This window comes from Musa acuminata, chromosome BXJ2-3 (genome assembly GCF_036884655.1).
Source record: "Musa acuminata AAA Group cultivar baxijiao chromosome BXJ2-3, Cavendish_Baxijiao_AAA, whole genome shotgun sequence".
NCBI classification, from domain to species: Eukaryota; Viridiplantae; Streptophyta; class Magnoliopsida; order Zingiberales; family Musaceae; genus Musa; species Musa acuminata.
The window spans coordinates 44,679,318-44,695,224 of NC_088340.1; the positions used below are offsets into that span (position 1 = coordinate 44,679,318).

Genomic DNA, 15,907 nt, shown 5'->3' on the forward strand with positions numbered 1-15,907 from the left:
CAAGAGCAATTTAATTTTTTTTATTAAGTAAATTTGATTAATTTAAGATATTTGTATCATGTAATAAATTATCAATAATATTTATTCAGCGATGAGAAAATAAAAGTAAACGGCAAAAATGGAAAAAAAAATCAAATCAAGAATATTGTGATTATATATTCGATTCAATGTTATTATATTTTTTATTTTTAAAATTGTCCTTTTGGTTTTTACACTTAGACCAAAATATCGTGATTAAAATTAATAAAAAAATGAATCAATTTAAAATTGAGTTATTTCGTGTGACTCATTTTTTATGGTATGATTCCATCGTCCACATGAGAAATAATGAGCGAAGGTGAGAAACCTTTACCATAGGAGTATTTTTCATGAGTCATGAAGCTGAAAGGTTTTCATCTTGGAAGTATTCATCTTGAGCACCTATTAATTATTTTTTATTTTATATTATTAGTGTCTTTCTATTCATCTATTTTTGTTCCATTATTATTGAGAAAAAAAATATATTAAAGAAAAAAAAGGCTCTTGGACGCCATTAAGTAAATAGTGTATGAGTTTGAGGTAACATGATAACACTTGTGGTGCATGCATGGGATATCATTTGTGGTGCATGCATGGGAGAAGAAGAAGGTAACATTTGTGGTGCATGCATGGGATATCGAGAAGTAGAAGAAGGACATTTGTAGTGCATGCATGGGATAATGCATGGGAGAAGAAGAAGGTAACATTTGTGGTGCATGCATGGGATATCGAGAAGTAGAAGAAGGACATTTGTAGTGCATGCATGGGATATCAACGGGTGTCCTTACAATAACTGAGAGACGGGCAACAATAATTGAGAGGCACCCGACACCAACTTCTTTTATCTCTTACCTTCGAAAGTGTTCAATACTGATATCGTGTGTTGACATCCACCCTTCGCAAGATCCAAAATCCAAAAGAAAGAGAAATGACTGTTCGACGTTGATATTGGAATCATATGACGAGAAATTTAGACAGTGAATGACGAATGACAAAAGAAGGACAAGTCTCCTCTTAACCACTTCTCCTATATAAGAGAGTAGTATGCCATGGATTAGTTATGTGAAGGAAGGAAGGAAGAGAGCAGCATCCTCGTGGTTCAATATGGCGAGCTTACCACCACTGCAACTAGCAGTCCTGTGCCTGTTGCTTGCACTCACCGGAAGACTGCGTGCCGAACCATCATGCATCGCAGTCTACTGGGGCCAAAACGGCTACGAGAGAGGCTTACGAGAAGCCTGTGCCACCGGCTACTACAAGTACGTCCTCATAGCCTTCCTCAACCAGTTCGGAAACAGCCGGATTCCACAGATGAACCTCGCCGGCCACTGTGACCCCAACAGCGGCGGCTGCACTTTCCTGAGCAGCGACATCATCTCATGCCAGCAGGACCACAACGTCACGGTGATGCTCTCCCTGGGCGGTGCCATCGGCAACTACAACCTGGTGTCCGAGGAGGATGCCAGGGAGGTCGCCACCTACATCTGAAACAATTTCTTGGGCGGTTCTTCCGCCAATCGACCCCTCGGGAACGCCGTCTTGGACGGAGTAGACTTGGACATCGAAATAGGGGGTGCCGCTTATTACGACGATCTTGTTCGCTACTTGAAGGCCTACAGCACGCCGGAGCAGAAAGTTTACCTGAGCGCGGTGCCACAGTGCCCCTTCCCAGACGCACACCTTCAACCTGCGATCGACACCGGTCTCTTGGACTACCTGTTTGTGCAGTTCTACAACAACTACTGTGAGTACTCCCCCAGCAACGTTGACACCTTTGTTCAGGTATGGAACCAGTGGGTTTCCGTAAACGTAAGCAAGGTGTTCCTCGGACTCCTTGCTTCTCCTGAGGCTGGAAGTGGCTACGTCTCACCTGATGACCTCATAAATAAAGTTCTTCCCCTCGTCAAGCCCTCAGAGAAGTACGGAGGAATTATGCTATGGAACAGATACTTTGACCTGACCAATAACTATAGGGCTCGGGTGAAGGACTACGTGTGCCCTCATCGTCGTCTGTACTCCATCTCGTCTACTTTGGTGGCGTCGTCTTCCGTGTGAACTGGAACTGTGTGAGCGTCCAGTTATGATGGATGCTGCGCCTGTGGTGTCCTCTAATAATACAATAAACACCTGCTGTGATTGCGCAAAGATATGTCCCCATCTTATTATTTTCTCAAAAAAAAAAAAAAAAATAATAATAATAATAATAATAATAAGAACAACAACCACGCATGATTATAATAAGAATGATTTATACGTTCATTTGGACAATGAGTATAGATTTTCTACCTATACCGACACGAGAGGATTAGAATTCACATTAAGACAATGATTTATACGTTCCGATTTCTTTTCATCTTTTTTTAATCATTCATTCAATATTTAATTAGATGTTTTGCTCGGTTTTTAGTATTATTTCTTTACCATTGCTCTAATAGTTTAACCACACTTGTCCTTGTTACATAGGCTTCATTCTTATACTTCAGATCCAATATATGTCTTTTCTTTATGTTGCTTAACTTTAGCAGATCCAATAAGGGTTAGAAAGGATATTGATCTCAACACAGTGACAATTGTTTATGCATGCATTAGTCCCTCCTTCTGTTGCACAGGTACAAAGTAAACATAAGAACGACGTTGAAATATATTATGCATATGTGAATGAATTATCACGCAGGAGAACACATCCAACATAGACCTGTGAATGATGTAACTTATTGTAACATCTTAATTTTTGAGTCAGATCAGAGTGTGACACTTAATTCCAATGCAATCGTAGAATAGTTCTCAGAATATTGGATTTTCTTATTATCTTTGTTATATAGCAGGCCTCAAATCTATAATGGTTTCACGAAGTCCAAGGCATGTAATTCAATAATAATATATGAGTGCAGATGATATTATTCTCAAGCAATGATATTTTTGAATTTAATCCTGAGTTAATTGAATTAATTTTACTAATCTAACAATATATATAACTAAATTTGAATAATATAAGCTATCATCTATTTCAGAGAGCAGTTTCAGAATCGAATGGCGATGTTATGTTTGTTAGCAGAGATGGAGAAAAATGACACAATGACAAGAAGATAACATCACAAAACAAACACATGAAAATTAAGAGAAGCATCTTTGTTCAGCAATAATTTAGAGTCCTATTTCTCAAGGTTCGCAATACTGTACGTGTTTCGACCTATGCTTGGTACTAGTACAGTACAGTATACCGCTCAGTACACCTGGGTGTATCGAACGGTATACTCAGGCGTGCCGAGTACTATAGTATGGACCATCATAATTCAAGCTGCGTGCCCATGCTTCATGCATCTGTCATGTGTCCCGAGAGTCAAGAATCTGGTCAAAGTTTCTGAAACAAGACATGAAGCATGGCATAGCTGTTGATTTCGGGTGAATGATGTCATCTTGAAAACCATCTTGGAATAGATCATGCCAAACTTAGGCAAAGACAAAAAATAGCTCAACATTTGACTACAGAAAAAGGAACACAAGCTATTGATCTCACTTTCCCGAGCAACACAGTCGAAACTTGTACGAGTCCAAAGATATCTTTGCTTGAAAAGATGTTCAATATCCAAGAAGTTACTTCCAAGAGGAGTTCGGCTGGGATGGAACTCTTTTTTGTCTCACAGGGAGGAAGCCAAAAACCCATGCATGGGACTTGGTTTAGGAGGCTACGTGTCTTCTGGGAAGAAGGAAAAGTGGAAGCATAGGATTCATATCAAACGTTTGTCGTAGCCAAGAAATCAAGCGATGGAACCTCCGACACAGCAAGAGGAAGAGAAGAGTGGGAAAAGACCAAATCAATGGTCTAGTTTTGTGGCGGAAAGCATTCTCCGGACGCAAAGGAAACCCAACAAAAGCCGAAAGAAACAAAGACAGACACGGCACGAGGCAAGTTTGGCATTCAAAGCCAAACATATATAATGCATACATGTATATACTTTGGAGAAGCAAAGAAAGTATATAGTAGTGCTACGGTACTCGGCATGGTAACCGATGATCCGCGTACCAACAACCTATTATATCGGTATGTACCGCTCATACTGGGCGGTACGGGTCGGTACTATAGACCTTGCTATTTCTATTATTCGCAATGTTCAAAACCCAAGAAGAAGACACGAGAAAGCCCGCCCATTTCTTTCATGCTAAGTTGCATTGCGTTGAAGATGATGGCAATAACAAAGAACCGGTGCATCTCAAGTTTTAATTAGTGGTGGCTGTTACGTCAGGTAACTGTTCAGCCGTGGCCTCAGGGTCGTCACGGCTTGGTCCGGGTCCGGAAGACGGTGGTCAACTGGAGTGGGAACCCCTCGGGTCGCTGAATCTCCGAAGGCAGGCGGTCCCCGAAGGCGTCACACCTGCACAAAGGTCGGGTCGGGGTGCTCGACCCGACCCCTCCGACGATCTAGTTAGAGAAAGGCGTGGAGGGGGCTTTTTTGGGAGGAGGGGAAACCTCCGAGTATTTAGTATGCTGAGAGCCTCCCTTTCTGCTTGGGGCTTCGGGGTATTTATAGAGGAGGTTAGTATTACCTGACTCGACCGCCTGCTGGGGCGAGGGGGTACCTCTGATGGCGTCTGACGCGGCTGCCGGGGCCACGTGGTGAAGCGGTTCGTAGCAGGGTATGGGCCCTTGTTCTGTCTTGTCGTGGTCCATCGTGCGGGGTCAGAGGTCGCCGTTCAACAGCGGGAGTTGTCAGGGCGGGTCTAGTCAGCGTTATTGCTCTTCCGGGGGCTGTCGTCACGGCGCGTCACAGGGCCAGTATTTTCCCTATCAGTGGCAACTCCCGATCCCTCCCCCTATATGAAGTTATCTTTTAGGTTTACGGGGGGAGCGATTTCGATCTGCCTGTAATCTAAGCGCTCAAAACCGTAATCGGTCGGTCGGTCGGTATGTTTTGAGGCATTCTCATGAGGTCCAAAAGTAATATATACATGTATACATTAGAAATAAGTTCGACGGGATATGAGTTCCACTCCCCCCCCCCCCCCCCCCCCCCCCCCACTCATCGATTGAAGCCCATAGAATCGTCTCCTCGTAGTTATATATGCTTATTCCCGCTGATGGTTGGCTCCGAGGTGTGTATACTGTGGATGTGTTAAAAAGGGTCGAATCCGTCATATCACGGGTGAGAGATGTTGAGCTTCGACTCATAGCCGAGCCGCAGGGAGAGGGGAGGCGGGGCGGGGAAGGCAGTAAGTGGAGTTTTTACCTTTGGCCTCTTCTCTCTCCTTCGGCCATTGATCGTAGCTGGCTGGAGAAGGGGAGACGAACGACGAGTGTAAGCAGTGGAAGAGAGAGAGCGAGAAAAGAAAGAGACCATTGATTGATTCCCGGTGCAGCCAAGTCAGAGCCCTTCCAACACTTGGCCGTCCCTCCTCAGAAACATCCACCACTCACGAACCTGTTCCCCAACCCCTTTTTCCCATCTCCCCTGCCCTCTTCTCCGAACCTCCCACCCTCCTCTTCCTCCTCCTATCCTCATTGCATTTATTTCCCCACCCCCCGCCCTCCTCTTTCCTCTCGCTCTATCTATACTTCTCGTATTCACCACCACCATCATCATCTCGACCTTTCCCATTCCCACCACTAGCTAAGCGACAGTCGTTGCCGCTGCCATGGCCGGGACGAGCAAGCTGGAGGCGCCCGTCGCCTCCTCCCTCAGCAGCCCCCTCGACGCGGCGGAGCACCGAGCCACCCGACGGAGGAAGATGGTCGCCAAGCAGCGCGGCCGAAGGACCCGCCGTCGCCCTGCGTCCGACGCCGACGCGGCCTCTGTAAGTCCCCTTCCTCGTGCCGCCCTCGTCTCCTATCCGTCTCACGTCGAAGTCGTTATAGATTACTGTATCGCCTGTCACGTCGGGAGTTAATGGGCTTATAAGAGACGGGCCTTTTGATCTGGTCGGCCTTTGTCATGATCAATCCGGGCCGTGCAGTGCTTCCGAAGCCCCGACTCTTGACAAGATTGTGTGCATGGTTGTATGATGATGGTCTCCGGTCTGCATCTCTCGGGCTGGAAGCAACCCTTCCAGCGTATCGAGAGCGCAGAGTCACTCCGATAGTGCTTAGAAAACTGAGGACGAGGTCAAATCAGGCGGATTGCTTGGAGATTATGTGATGCCGTCCTCCCTCGTCGGATGATCAAACTGTCCAACGGGCGTCCAACAACACTCCAAACAATTTTTTACATATATACATATACACACAGCAAGTTTTCCTCAGACGAGCTTCTAATGGCAAAGACAAAAAAGTAGCATTCTTCATCCATCAGGGGGAAGAAAGACGAAACAATCCGTGGAAACATGTGCAGAACGATGAATGGATCGTGTTTTAGTTAATCCATAAATCAAGAATCATACCACAGGTGTTCCTAACGAGCTAAAAACACACAACATTTTCAAGAGAAAATTTGATGTTATCTCGATCTCAATCAATCGCTCTTCTTTTAGCCTGATTATGTTATGCAATGTAATACCACCTATAAGAAAATTTAATGGCCCCATTCTTTCTCTTTCCGTATGTATACAACAGCTTCAGGAAAACTGTGTCATGAGAAGTTCTCTCCCAAAACACCTTTCATATCAATAGCAGCAGCCAAATTTGTTGCTCATACAAGAAGGAAGAATATCCCAGGAGCATGTTGGCTTCAAATCGAAAATCACATAGGGTTTAAGCCTTTCGTTTATGCTGATTCTGCCAGTTGACAAGATGTGCCTTGGTAACTGCTGATGAATTTAACCTTTGCGGTTTATTCTAGTTTAGTGCATTAAGAGTCTGATTATACATAGACCTATTGTTTGGGCTTTGTAGCTTTTCAGCAATCGCCTACTCTCTCTTAAGATTGCTGATGAATCTTGTAAAGCAACATAGGAAGCCGCTAATGGAATATGCATCTCCTCATGACAGGGATCCGTGCTGGATTTGAATGTGCCAGCCCTTGATCCTGATGTAAGGTTTAGGTGATGTATATGTGTATCTTTGTTATACATCGAATGCAAACTTTTTCTTGAGAAATATGCTCATCTTACTTTTTAGCAAGCTGTGGATGGTTTGAGATTTCTGCTGCAAAAGGAGCTCAGGAACAGTGATGTTAGCCAACTCGGAAGAATCGTTCTCCCAAAGGTGTTGCAACAACACTCGGAATATTATTTCCTGCATTTCAATTTTCTCTAAGAATCATGCATCATCTATGTCTTTGTTTCTGCTCTTCCATATAACAATTTTCAGAAAGAAGCAGAGTCCCACCTTCCTAATCTGACCTCCAGGGACGGCATCGCCATAAACATGGACGATTTGGAGAACCTTCAAGTCTGGACCTTCAAGTACAGGTTTCATGCAGCTAATTATTTTTATTTTTTCTTTACGATATCTTGCTTCATACGATTATCAAGTATATGAATGTGGTGTTGCGTTTTCATATACATTTTGGATAAACGTGAAGGAATCAACTAACCTAACCAAAGCATTAGAAAGTTTGGCCGTGTGCTTTGTTTTTTTAACCATCCTATTTGTGCGTTGGGAGATAAATCTATGAACACTCTCACTCGTAATCGGGAGACGTTTCCTCGGAAGGAAGTAACACACGCTGTCTACTAGCTTTTGGTCAACTTGTGTTTCTCCAGAACAGAAAAAAAAAATACTTGGTTTTTTTTTTGTTCTTGTTCTGATGGCTAACATGCAATTAAATTTAGAGATCCATGCCGCACGCCTTACCAAGTACAAGTCTATCAGGGAATTTTCCCTGCACTTGGTGGTACAGAAAGTCAAATGTTTTTCTATCATCATTCTCATTCTGTTTTTGACATCTCACATTTCTCACGTCTAGGGCAGATTTTGGCCCAATAATAGGAGCAGGATGTACATACTGGAGAACACGGGTGAGCTCCCCTCCTTAAATCTCAGATACATACATGGTGTGCTGATCTGACCTGACCTGCCCTGATTTCATTCAAGGCGACTACGTCAAGGAGCATCACCTCGAGCTTGGGGATTTTATCATGATATACAAGGATGACAGCAAAGACCGATATGTATGCTCCTCCCCCGGCCTTTTGCATTGTCCATACGATTCTCTTCTTCTTCTTCTTCTTCTTCTTCTTCATATGACTAATTGTTTTTTTACAGGTAATTCGAGCCAAGAAGGCCGGAAGCTCAGAGCCTTCGGTTGCACCTGCAGATGACGGGATCTTCGACTCCATCTTGCCGGACATTGTGGTCGGCAGCGTGAGATACTCGGACCTCTTTTTGCCACTGGCGGAAGGCATGAACGTTGCATATGGCTACGGACTAAGCTACGCGTTCGAGGAAGATTTCCCCATGACATTCCCTGATGGAAGCACCGGGAGCTAACCAGTCGGTGCCCATGTTCGGATGGGAGCCCGTCATTTAACTATGTTTGTGATTCTCATGACTTCAAACATACACTACACCTTAAAATAAGCAGCAACCACAAAACTCTCCACTCTCGGCTGTTGCTGTTGCCTTTGCTTAGGGACCATTTTGTGCTAATAAATGCAGAATTGGTCAAAGCATGCATATATGCCGCCGCGGACACACAGAGAGAGAGAGAGAGAGAGAGAGAGAGAGAGAGAGAGAGAGAGAGAGAGAGAGACGTACCCTGAACCCACCCTCTAATTCTATTTCACTACCCTATAATCATCGTTAGTCATATATTTTGCTAATTAATTATCATAGTTGCAATACAGCTTATAGATGATTATTAAGATGTTATCTGAGGATGAGTATGATGGCTGAAAAAAAGGTTCTGATGTTTTTTTTTTAGCATGATTAATTACATGCTCTTTCCCTAAAACAATTGGTCAATTATAGAGTAACCACCAGAAAGAAAGAAAAGCAATATTAGATATCCACCAGAAAGAAAAAGACAAGAAAAACAATATTACAAAGAAGAGAAGACTGCACGTCGCACACATTGCCACGTCAGCAGCCGTGCTTGGAGCGCTAATTGAATTGGGCGATGGCCCATAAAGTTATCGGATTGTGGGTATTCAGATCGCGGGCTCATCTTGTGCTTTATTGGGCTCCATTAGCAGCGCGGCCCATTCTTTAGCCCTGCGAGCCTCGATCTCCTCCGTGGAGGGCGCGCTCTTTCCATTATCGAAGACAAACGCAGAGGCGGGTTTAGGCCCATCTACGTATGAATTGTGGGTTAGATATCGGATTTGGGCCTCAGCTCACTCTGCCTTTCGTTTCCCACCACCTGCGATTTTTGGCAGCAAACGGTGGCGCCGAGATCGTTTCCTTTGACGACCGCCGCTCTCTCTCTCTATCCACAGCCGTGGAAGCCGAGATTAGTTACGCGAGCGTCGGCGGCGGTGGAAGAGGTGATGGACGAGAGGAGGCGACGACAGCGTCGGCTCTTCACCTTCTCCCCTTCACCGGGGCCGCGCAGCAGCATTACGTCTCCCAACTCCTTTCCTTCACTCTCGATCGCCTTCACAAGGTAACCCCTCTTCCGTCTTCCGGTTCCCTCTCCTTCTTTCAATTCTTGCGGCCGATCTGCTGAGGACGCGTGATCCCGCAGGAGCCGGAACTTTTGCGCGTCGATGCGGAGCGCATCCGGAGGCAGATGCAAGAGGTGGCAGTCGGGAATTACCGTGCCTTCATCGCTGCGGCGGATACTGTTTCCTTCATCAAGGAGCAACTCTCCGGCTTCGACAAGCACCTTGATTCCTTGGTACTCCTTACCCATCCCCTTGTCAACCCTCCTTATATCCTGATGCGTTTTATGAATCTTAGTTAACTGTAATCCTGTGATCCAATGGCTGGTTGATTTGGGTTCCGATTGATCGGTTCCTTCGAGAGTTATCTTCAAAAAGGGCTTTAAAAAGTTTGCTAAATTTGGATGCCATGGAGTTGGAGCTTGTTGGCTGATTTGACAAGAGGAGTTTTTCGGGTTTCTCATTGGGTCCGATCATTGGTATTCCAAGTCTTCCGGTGTTGCCTCGTGGACGAGCAATGTGCACGGTTGTGGTAAACCGGGTAGAAAAATTATGAATTGATCTCAGCATCAAGCTACCAAACAAAGAATTCATAAAAGAAATCACTCGATGATTCAAAACTGCTGTAAATGGTTTCATAACAATCAACAGCTGGACCAAGTGTACTGAATGAAAATATATGACCAACTCATTTGTGGTTTATATGACTGCAAAGCTTTTGGAGGAGTATGGTCGAAGGTTAAGAGTTGGCAACCGAGTTTATTGCCAAGTCTCTCTCTCTCTCTCTCTCTCTCTCTCACACACACACACACACACACGCACATCCCCACACGCACACACACATTCTGAAGCTTGCCAATTAACCTGTCAGATCATTTCAGATTATGAAATATCTGTTTTAGCATATTCATATCTCCCTTGATTTAGATACAAAATCATATTTAGGTGGTTAATACCTAACCTACTTTTGGTCAATTAGCCAAATGGAGGCATAACTGTTTTAGGTATGGCTCTTAACTTTGCTTAACAAAAGGGGAAAAAAAATCTTTGACTCGTGAGCTTTCTCCTTCATCTTTCATTTATTATCATTCTAATTGAGTTTGTTTTTTTCCTTTGCTTTCTCACCATGTCTTTTAGGCTTAATTAGTCATATTAGCTCTTACTTTCTGTTATTTCCGTTTGTTCGTTCTACTTTTGTTTTTAGTTTATGCTTTTTTCTTCTTCCATATTATATTTTACATTCTGGTGCATATTCTTACAATTCGGATACTGAGAAACAACCTAGGATTCCTTTTCTTTTCTCAGATGACTATTTGACTTTCTTGATAGATTGTTGTTTTCTATGATGAGTTAAGTAGAGTTAAAGTGTGCTTGTCTTTTATATGTCAGTTACAAATTGCCTTAAGAAGATAATTGTCTAAATTAAAATATATATCATTATAAATAGCATTTATTGTGATGAATAAATGGGTTTAAGTCGGGATGCTTCTACATTTATAGGATCTTTAAGGTGATGAAAGATCTGTTACACTGATTCTCTTGCTGCATGTTTATTGCAGATAACAGGGATCCCTAATCTTACAGCTGGTTGTACTGAGTTTATTGAATCTGCTCAGAAAATTTTGGAGGAAAGCAAGCTCAATCAGATATTACTGGACAATCACAGTACTCTGCTTGATTTGCTTGAAATTCCTCAGCTAATGGACACGTATGTAATACAATCTTTAAATTAATTCATATCCGTCAAAATTTACTTTAATGCCCTGGTTCCATTTTATTATACTCAGTGGATATTGATCTTTTTAAACGATGTTAAATGCATCTTGAGATGATGCATTTCTACCAATTTTAGATGTGTTCTCATTAATTGTTGAAGACGTTCCATTTAACATATGGAATATGGTTATTCTTGATTGTGCTTATTTTTCCATCTGGGACTTTTTTTTTCTCAGCCAGCATGTCTTACATAGTTACTTCTTCTTTAGGATCTTTTTAGCTATATTTCAATTTCCTTTTCAACATTAGACGTGGTTAGTTTTTAATCCCTTGTCATCTTGTACAAAAGCACAAAGAGCTTAATGCAAGAAGCAAACTGCAAATAACTGCTTTAAGGTTCAATTTTTATACATTCTCTAAATCACCATAAGTTGGTTCTTTCACATGCAATTTTCAGTGAAATTTTCATATGTTTTTGTCTCAGATAAAAATAGTGTATTTCAGTTATGCATTCACAATTTCAAGAAGCAATTCTTTCATTCTTTGTAGTCTACGCTCTGGGGTGGTCTAGCCGCAATGGCCCTGAAAAATCTTCAGGATGAATTTGTATATATTCTTTTCTCTCATGCATGTTGATCTTTAGTTCCAACATATACAAAACTAGATGGGTTTATGTTGTCATTTTGTTAAGATTGTAAGTAACTTGGTGGTTATAATTTTAAAGGTCTAATGGAAATGGGTGAATGTTGGTGTAGTTTGTATTTTTGTTCTTTATGCAAAAGAATTAATATAATTTTAAAGGTCTAATGGAAATGGATGTGTATTGGTGTAGTTTGTACTTTTGTTCTTTATGCCAAAGAATTATGATACCAACTGGTCCAACCGAGAACTTGACTGAACCAGTGAATCTGGTTAAGTTTGGTTTGCATATATAATATGTGCAGACAACTGCAAAGATACCATATCTGAATTTTACAAAATTTTCTATATTATTTAATGATAGATAATATATACACATAACATATTTATCACAAGTTCTATCTTATGGATAGACATATTTTATGTAAACTGTAATAACATTTACCATAATATCCAAAGAATATAATCCTATTCGAAAATGAATAAGGAGTACAATTTAAATTATATACTATGGTTCAGTTTAGGTTTTCTTACGGATTCTGCAAACTGAACATGTCCAGTGAAAGTTGAAAATTTCTTTAAAGCTGAACTAGATTGTGCGCCCCCTACCAATTGCATGCAGGGCTAATTCTGGTTGCGCGGCATTCTAGTACACATGTCATGCACGTAAGAGGTAAATACATCTGTCTGATGCCCCATCTAGTGGTCAATGTTGGACATCATGTTGGACCATATACATTTTAAGTCTTTGTTTACTATGTTTTTTAAGTTGATGAGACAATATATCACCATTATGTCTTCATTCCTCTTCTGATGTAACTTGAGATAGCATAATATTCATACTGATATACTTTCCTTTGTCTTTTTGGTTATTTTCAAGTTGTTTCAGACTAGTATGCTGAAAGTTCAGTCATGTTGTGTGTTATGATCACAATTCAATCTCTTTCTATTGGATTTCTAAGTATCCTCTGATTTATCCTTTCATCATCAAATGGATCCATATCGATAATAGTAACTAGTAATCATGTGCTCTTGCTTTCCAGATGTATAAGGAATGGTAATTATGATGAGGCACTTGACCTAGAAGCTTTTGTCAACAAGTTATCAAAAATGCATACCGAGTAAGTCTTTTCTGATGATTAAGGAACAGGTCCTTCTATTATTTGATTTGGGAATAGTCCAACCAATATTCTTTTAGCTATAGATTCCATGATGATAGCTAGCATTTGATATTTGGAATCAAGGTTGCCTATCATTCAGGCATTGGCGTCAGAAGTCAGGAAGACACCACAATCTCTGCTATCTCAGCTTCTCCAGAAACTTCGATCAAATATTCAGGTAGTTGCCTAAGTCCGTTAAAAGCTCTCTGTTTGTGTTTGTAGATGTCAAATATCCTTGATCAATGCATGGTGATCAATGCATGGTGATCAATGTCTCTGTTTGCCTAAGTCCGTTAAAAGCTCTCTGTTTGGATCACTGTCAAATTTCCTTGATCAATGCATGGTGAGAGTTTGTTTCAACACTTTGCAGTTTTTTTCGGGTAAACTTATGTCACTCAGGACACTTTGTGGGCACAAATGTTGTCTTACAACTCATATTTCATCATGCCTTATCAAAATATGATCTCTTCTCTGTTGCTTATCGTGTAGGACTTCTGAGTTCTGACTACTTTTTTACGTGCTCTTCTCTGTTGCAATGTACTTAAGAAACATTGCATCTCCAATTTTAATATTCTATGTTTGAGATCTTTTAGAGATTCATATTGTTTTAGTGCTTCCGTACTTGATTTTCTATTGATGTATAACTTTTAAGTCCATTGACCTTTTAGTTTGTTGTTATTGTCAAGGATTGTAATTTCGACCCGTATCGGTATACCAAGCCCTGCTTGGTACGGTACGTACTGAGGCGTACTGAGTGGTACGCATCGACATAGCAAACCATGGTTTATGCTTCTTCACTCCAATTTGTATATTTTACTTTTGGGATTTTTGTGCTTGATGCTATATGACGTATTTCTTTTTCATGTGCTCTATAACTTTTCTGTTGAGTTACTCTATCAATCGTCTCTAACATTGTTACTGTATAATGCATAACTGGGGTGTTGAATGTTCTGCAAAGTGGTATATATCAAATGACACCCTCTTATTTATTGAATGTGCTTATTATCTTCTTAGGTTTGGAATAGCTGAATCATTGTTAACTATGTAAACTACCATTGATAAACATGTTAGAGTTGAACTCCTTAGTTCCCTAAGTTACCCGACTCTTCTATTTCTTGTACATACGGAAATTTAATCTCCATATTACAGTCGTCTATCCGATATCTGCTATCACCATGTCGTATAATATGCTTTTCAGTCATTCACTATTCCACTTGTACACTTCCTCCGAATAGGCATTTTCTCCAAGTAGCTTTGCTTTGGGTTCAATTTTATGCTAGTCTTTTGTTGCCTTCAGTATTGTGCAATGGGTCTTGGCTTGGTTGGGTTTGATTTCAGAGGCTTACTTCCTTCACTTTTCGAAAGGTAAATGGGCATCTTTATTTTTATTCATTTATACTGAATAATGTTTCCTTGTACTGTCACCTTATAGCTAACAATCTATCATCAATCACAGTGCAGTTATAAACTTATTCTCAAAGAATATGAGTATCACAGTTGAGAATTTTCAGGTAACCTGCAACTATTTCTTGTCCCCTTCATGTTAGGAATACATATTAGAAACACTGTTAGTAAAATGGTGATATTTTAAAATGATTCTGTACTTTATTTGGTTAGATTGTCTTAGATTTGCACCGTTGGGTTCCTTTGCCGTCTGTTGGCTTTGTAACTAATGGAACAACGGAAGAAAGCAAGGATGATGTAGCGCTGCCATCTGTACTGATGGAGCATCCACCTATTGCTGTGTTTGTTAATGGTAAAGTACAGATACTTGTTAACCACGAGTCATGTTTTGCAGATGCTGGTGAGTATGAACGAGGTCACCGTACAACATGCATGAGTTTGAGTTGGCACTGTAAAACTGGGCCTTGTAGATGTAGATCAGTGGTGGATATGTCAGTGACCAGACGAAGTTGCAACTTAGCACTTGGCTTTTGCTGTTGTAGTCTTGTAGCTGATATGTGATATCATGTCCTAATATGTAGGTGTTTCTGCTGCTATGAAAGAATTACGACCATGTGCTCCTGTGAGCTTGAAGAACATTCTGGCTCAAGAGGTTGTGAAGGGTCTACAGGTAGTTTCCGACTCCCTCGTGAGATACAATGCCCTGCGAGTGCTCCGAGGAAACGAGTCTACCCTCTTCCTGTCACTGTGTCGAGCTTTCATTGAGGTCAGATGAGGTTTGAATTGATTCTTCTTCGTCCTATTTTCATAATTGTTATAATGTAGTATGACTAGCCTGTGGGGTTTATAGGTAGCTCACCCGAATTGTGCCACTTGCTTCGGTTGCTGCTACCCAAATGGAGCAAATCTGATCAGGGAACAAAGAGACTTGTTCAATGGTGTCTGCCAGCTGTTCGTGATCCCACCTTCGAAGGGGCTAAAAGATTCTTTGGAGAGTCAAGAAGAGAAGAATCAAGCGGATGCCAGTGGTGCTCAGAATGGAGCTCCATCCAATAGTGATGAAGAACCGGGGATTTATGGTCGTACTGACCCAAGCGGCAGTGTAGTAGTGCCAACAAATGCAGCAAGTGGCAATTAAGTCAATAACTGATGTGTTTATTAGCACATGGATTAATGTAGGCCATGTGATTAAATGGCATGTTTCTCATGTTTTACCTGGTCGAGGGTGCCATCACCCTCGTCATCCTTCCTGTTTCGGTACAAGATTATCTACATCTGACGGTTGACGACAACAATTTTTAGCGCATCTACTGAAGGCTTCAGATGGCATACACCAGCAATTTCTCGTGCATTTTTCCCTTTTGACCATATGTATTCATAGTATTGTTCCCTTCTCCCTTCTCGTGTGTATTCAGGCATTCTTCAGTGGCGATTAAAGATCAGATCCCAGTTTGCTTCTGTTGTTGATTTATATGTTCGTTTTTACGAATCAAGAT

At 41.6% G+C, this 15,907-nt stretch overlaps 3 protein-coding genes across 10 annotated transcripts; all 3 read left to right on the top strand.

The window, feature by feature from the left end:
* The first annotated feature begins 1,086 nt into the window (after positions 1-1,086).
* LOC103980025 (hevamine-A-like) lies at positions 1,087-2,163 on the top strand. The gene has a single exon (XM_065097686.1). The coding sequence runs from the start codon at positions 1,123-1,125 to the stop codon at positions 1,504-1,506; it is 384 nt and encodes a 127-aa protein (XP_064953758.1). The 5' UTR covers positions 1,087-1,122; the 3' UTR covers positions 1,507-2,163.
* A 2,901-nt stretch (positions 2,164-5,064) lies between these two features.
* LOC135608591 (B3 domain-containing protein LFL1-like) lies at positions 5,065-8,492 on the top strand. Of its 2 annotated transcripts, none has more exons than XM_065101673.1 (7): positions 5,065-5,808; positions 6,938-6,979; positions 7,067-7,153; positions 7,259-7,353; positions 7,862-7,908; positions 7,985-8,061; positions 8,156-8,492. In XM_065101673.1, exons 1-7 carry the CDS (start codon positions 5,650-5,652, stop codon positions 8,378-8,380), a joined length of 732 nt encoding a protein of 243 aa, XP_064957745.1. In that variant the 5' UTR covers positions 5,065-5,649; the 3' UTR covers positions 8,381-8,492. The 2 variants fall into 2 exon arrangements, with proteins under 2 accessions (XP_064957745.1, XP_064957744.1); XM_065101672.1 differs by having other exon boundaries at positions 5,068-5,808; positions 7,259-7,359.
* A 526-nt stretch (positions 8,493-9,018) lies between these two features.
* LOC135608592 (conserved oligomeric Golgi complex subunit 8-like) lies at positions 9,019-15,726 on the top strand. Of its 7 annotated transcripts, none has more exons than XM_065101676.1 (10): positions 9,019-9,494; positions 9,576-9,728; positions 11,052-11,200; positions 12,891-12,968; positions 13,108-13,185; positions 14,305-14,372; positions 14,469-14,518; positions 14,625-14,902; positions 14,993-15,177; positions 15,262-15,726. In XM_065101676.1, exons 1-9 carry the CDS (start codon positions 9,189-9,191, stop codon positions 15,174-15,176), a joined length of 1,344 nt encoding a protein of 447 aa, XP_064957748.1. In that variant the 5' UTR covers positions 9,019-9,188; the 3' UTR covers position 15,177; positions 15,262-15,726. The 7 variants fall into 7 exon arrangements, 6 of the variants coding, with proteins under 6 accessions (XP_064957748.1, XP_064957747.1, XP_064957750.1 ...); XM_065101675.1 differs by having other exon boundaries at positions 9,021-9,494; positions 13,092-13,185; positions 14,464-14,518; XR_010485578.1 differs by lacking the exon at positions 15,262-15,726 and having other exon boundaries at positions 9,032-9,494; positions 13,092-13,185; positions 14,464-14,518; positions 14,806-14,902; positions 14,993-15,133.
* The last annotated feature ends 181 nt before the right edge of the window (positions 15,727-15,907 follow it).

Excerpts from the sequence above, each read along its gene's own strand:
- LOC135608592 (XM_065101675.1), top strand. The coding sequence starts at position 9,189 with ATGAATTGTGGGTTAGATATCGGATTTGGGCCTCAGCTCACTCTGCCT. Across the intron at positions 11,201-12,890 it reads ATTCCTCAGCTAATGGACAC|ATGTATAAGGAATGGTAATT; the intron begins GTATGTAATACA and ends CTTGCTTTCCAG. Across the intron at positions 12,969-13,091 it reads TTATCAAAAATGCATACCGA|GTTGCCTATCATTCAGGCAT; the intron begins GTAAGTCTTTTC and ends TTTGGAATCAAG.
- LOC135608591 (XM_065101672.1), top strand. The coding sequence starts at position 5,650 with ATGGCCGGGACGAGCAAGCTGGAGGCGCCCGTCGCCTCCTCCCTCAGC. Across the intron at positions 6,980-7,066 it reads TGCCAGCCCTTGATCCTGAT|CAAGCTGTGGATGGTTTGAG; the intron begins GTAAGGTTTAGG and ends CTTACTTTTTAG. Across the intron at positions 8,062-8,155 it reads ATGACAGCAAAGACCGATAT|GTAATTCGAGCCAAGAAGGC; the intron begins GTATGCTCCTCC and ends GTTTTTTTACAG.
- LOC103980025 (XM_065097686.1), top strand. The coding sequence starts at position 1,123 with ATGGCGAGCTTACCACCACTGCAACTAGCAGTCCTGTGCCTGTTGCTT.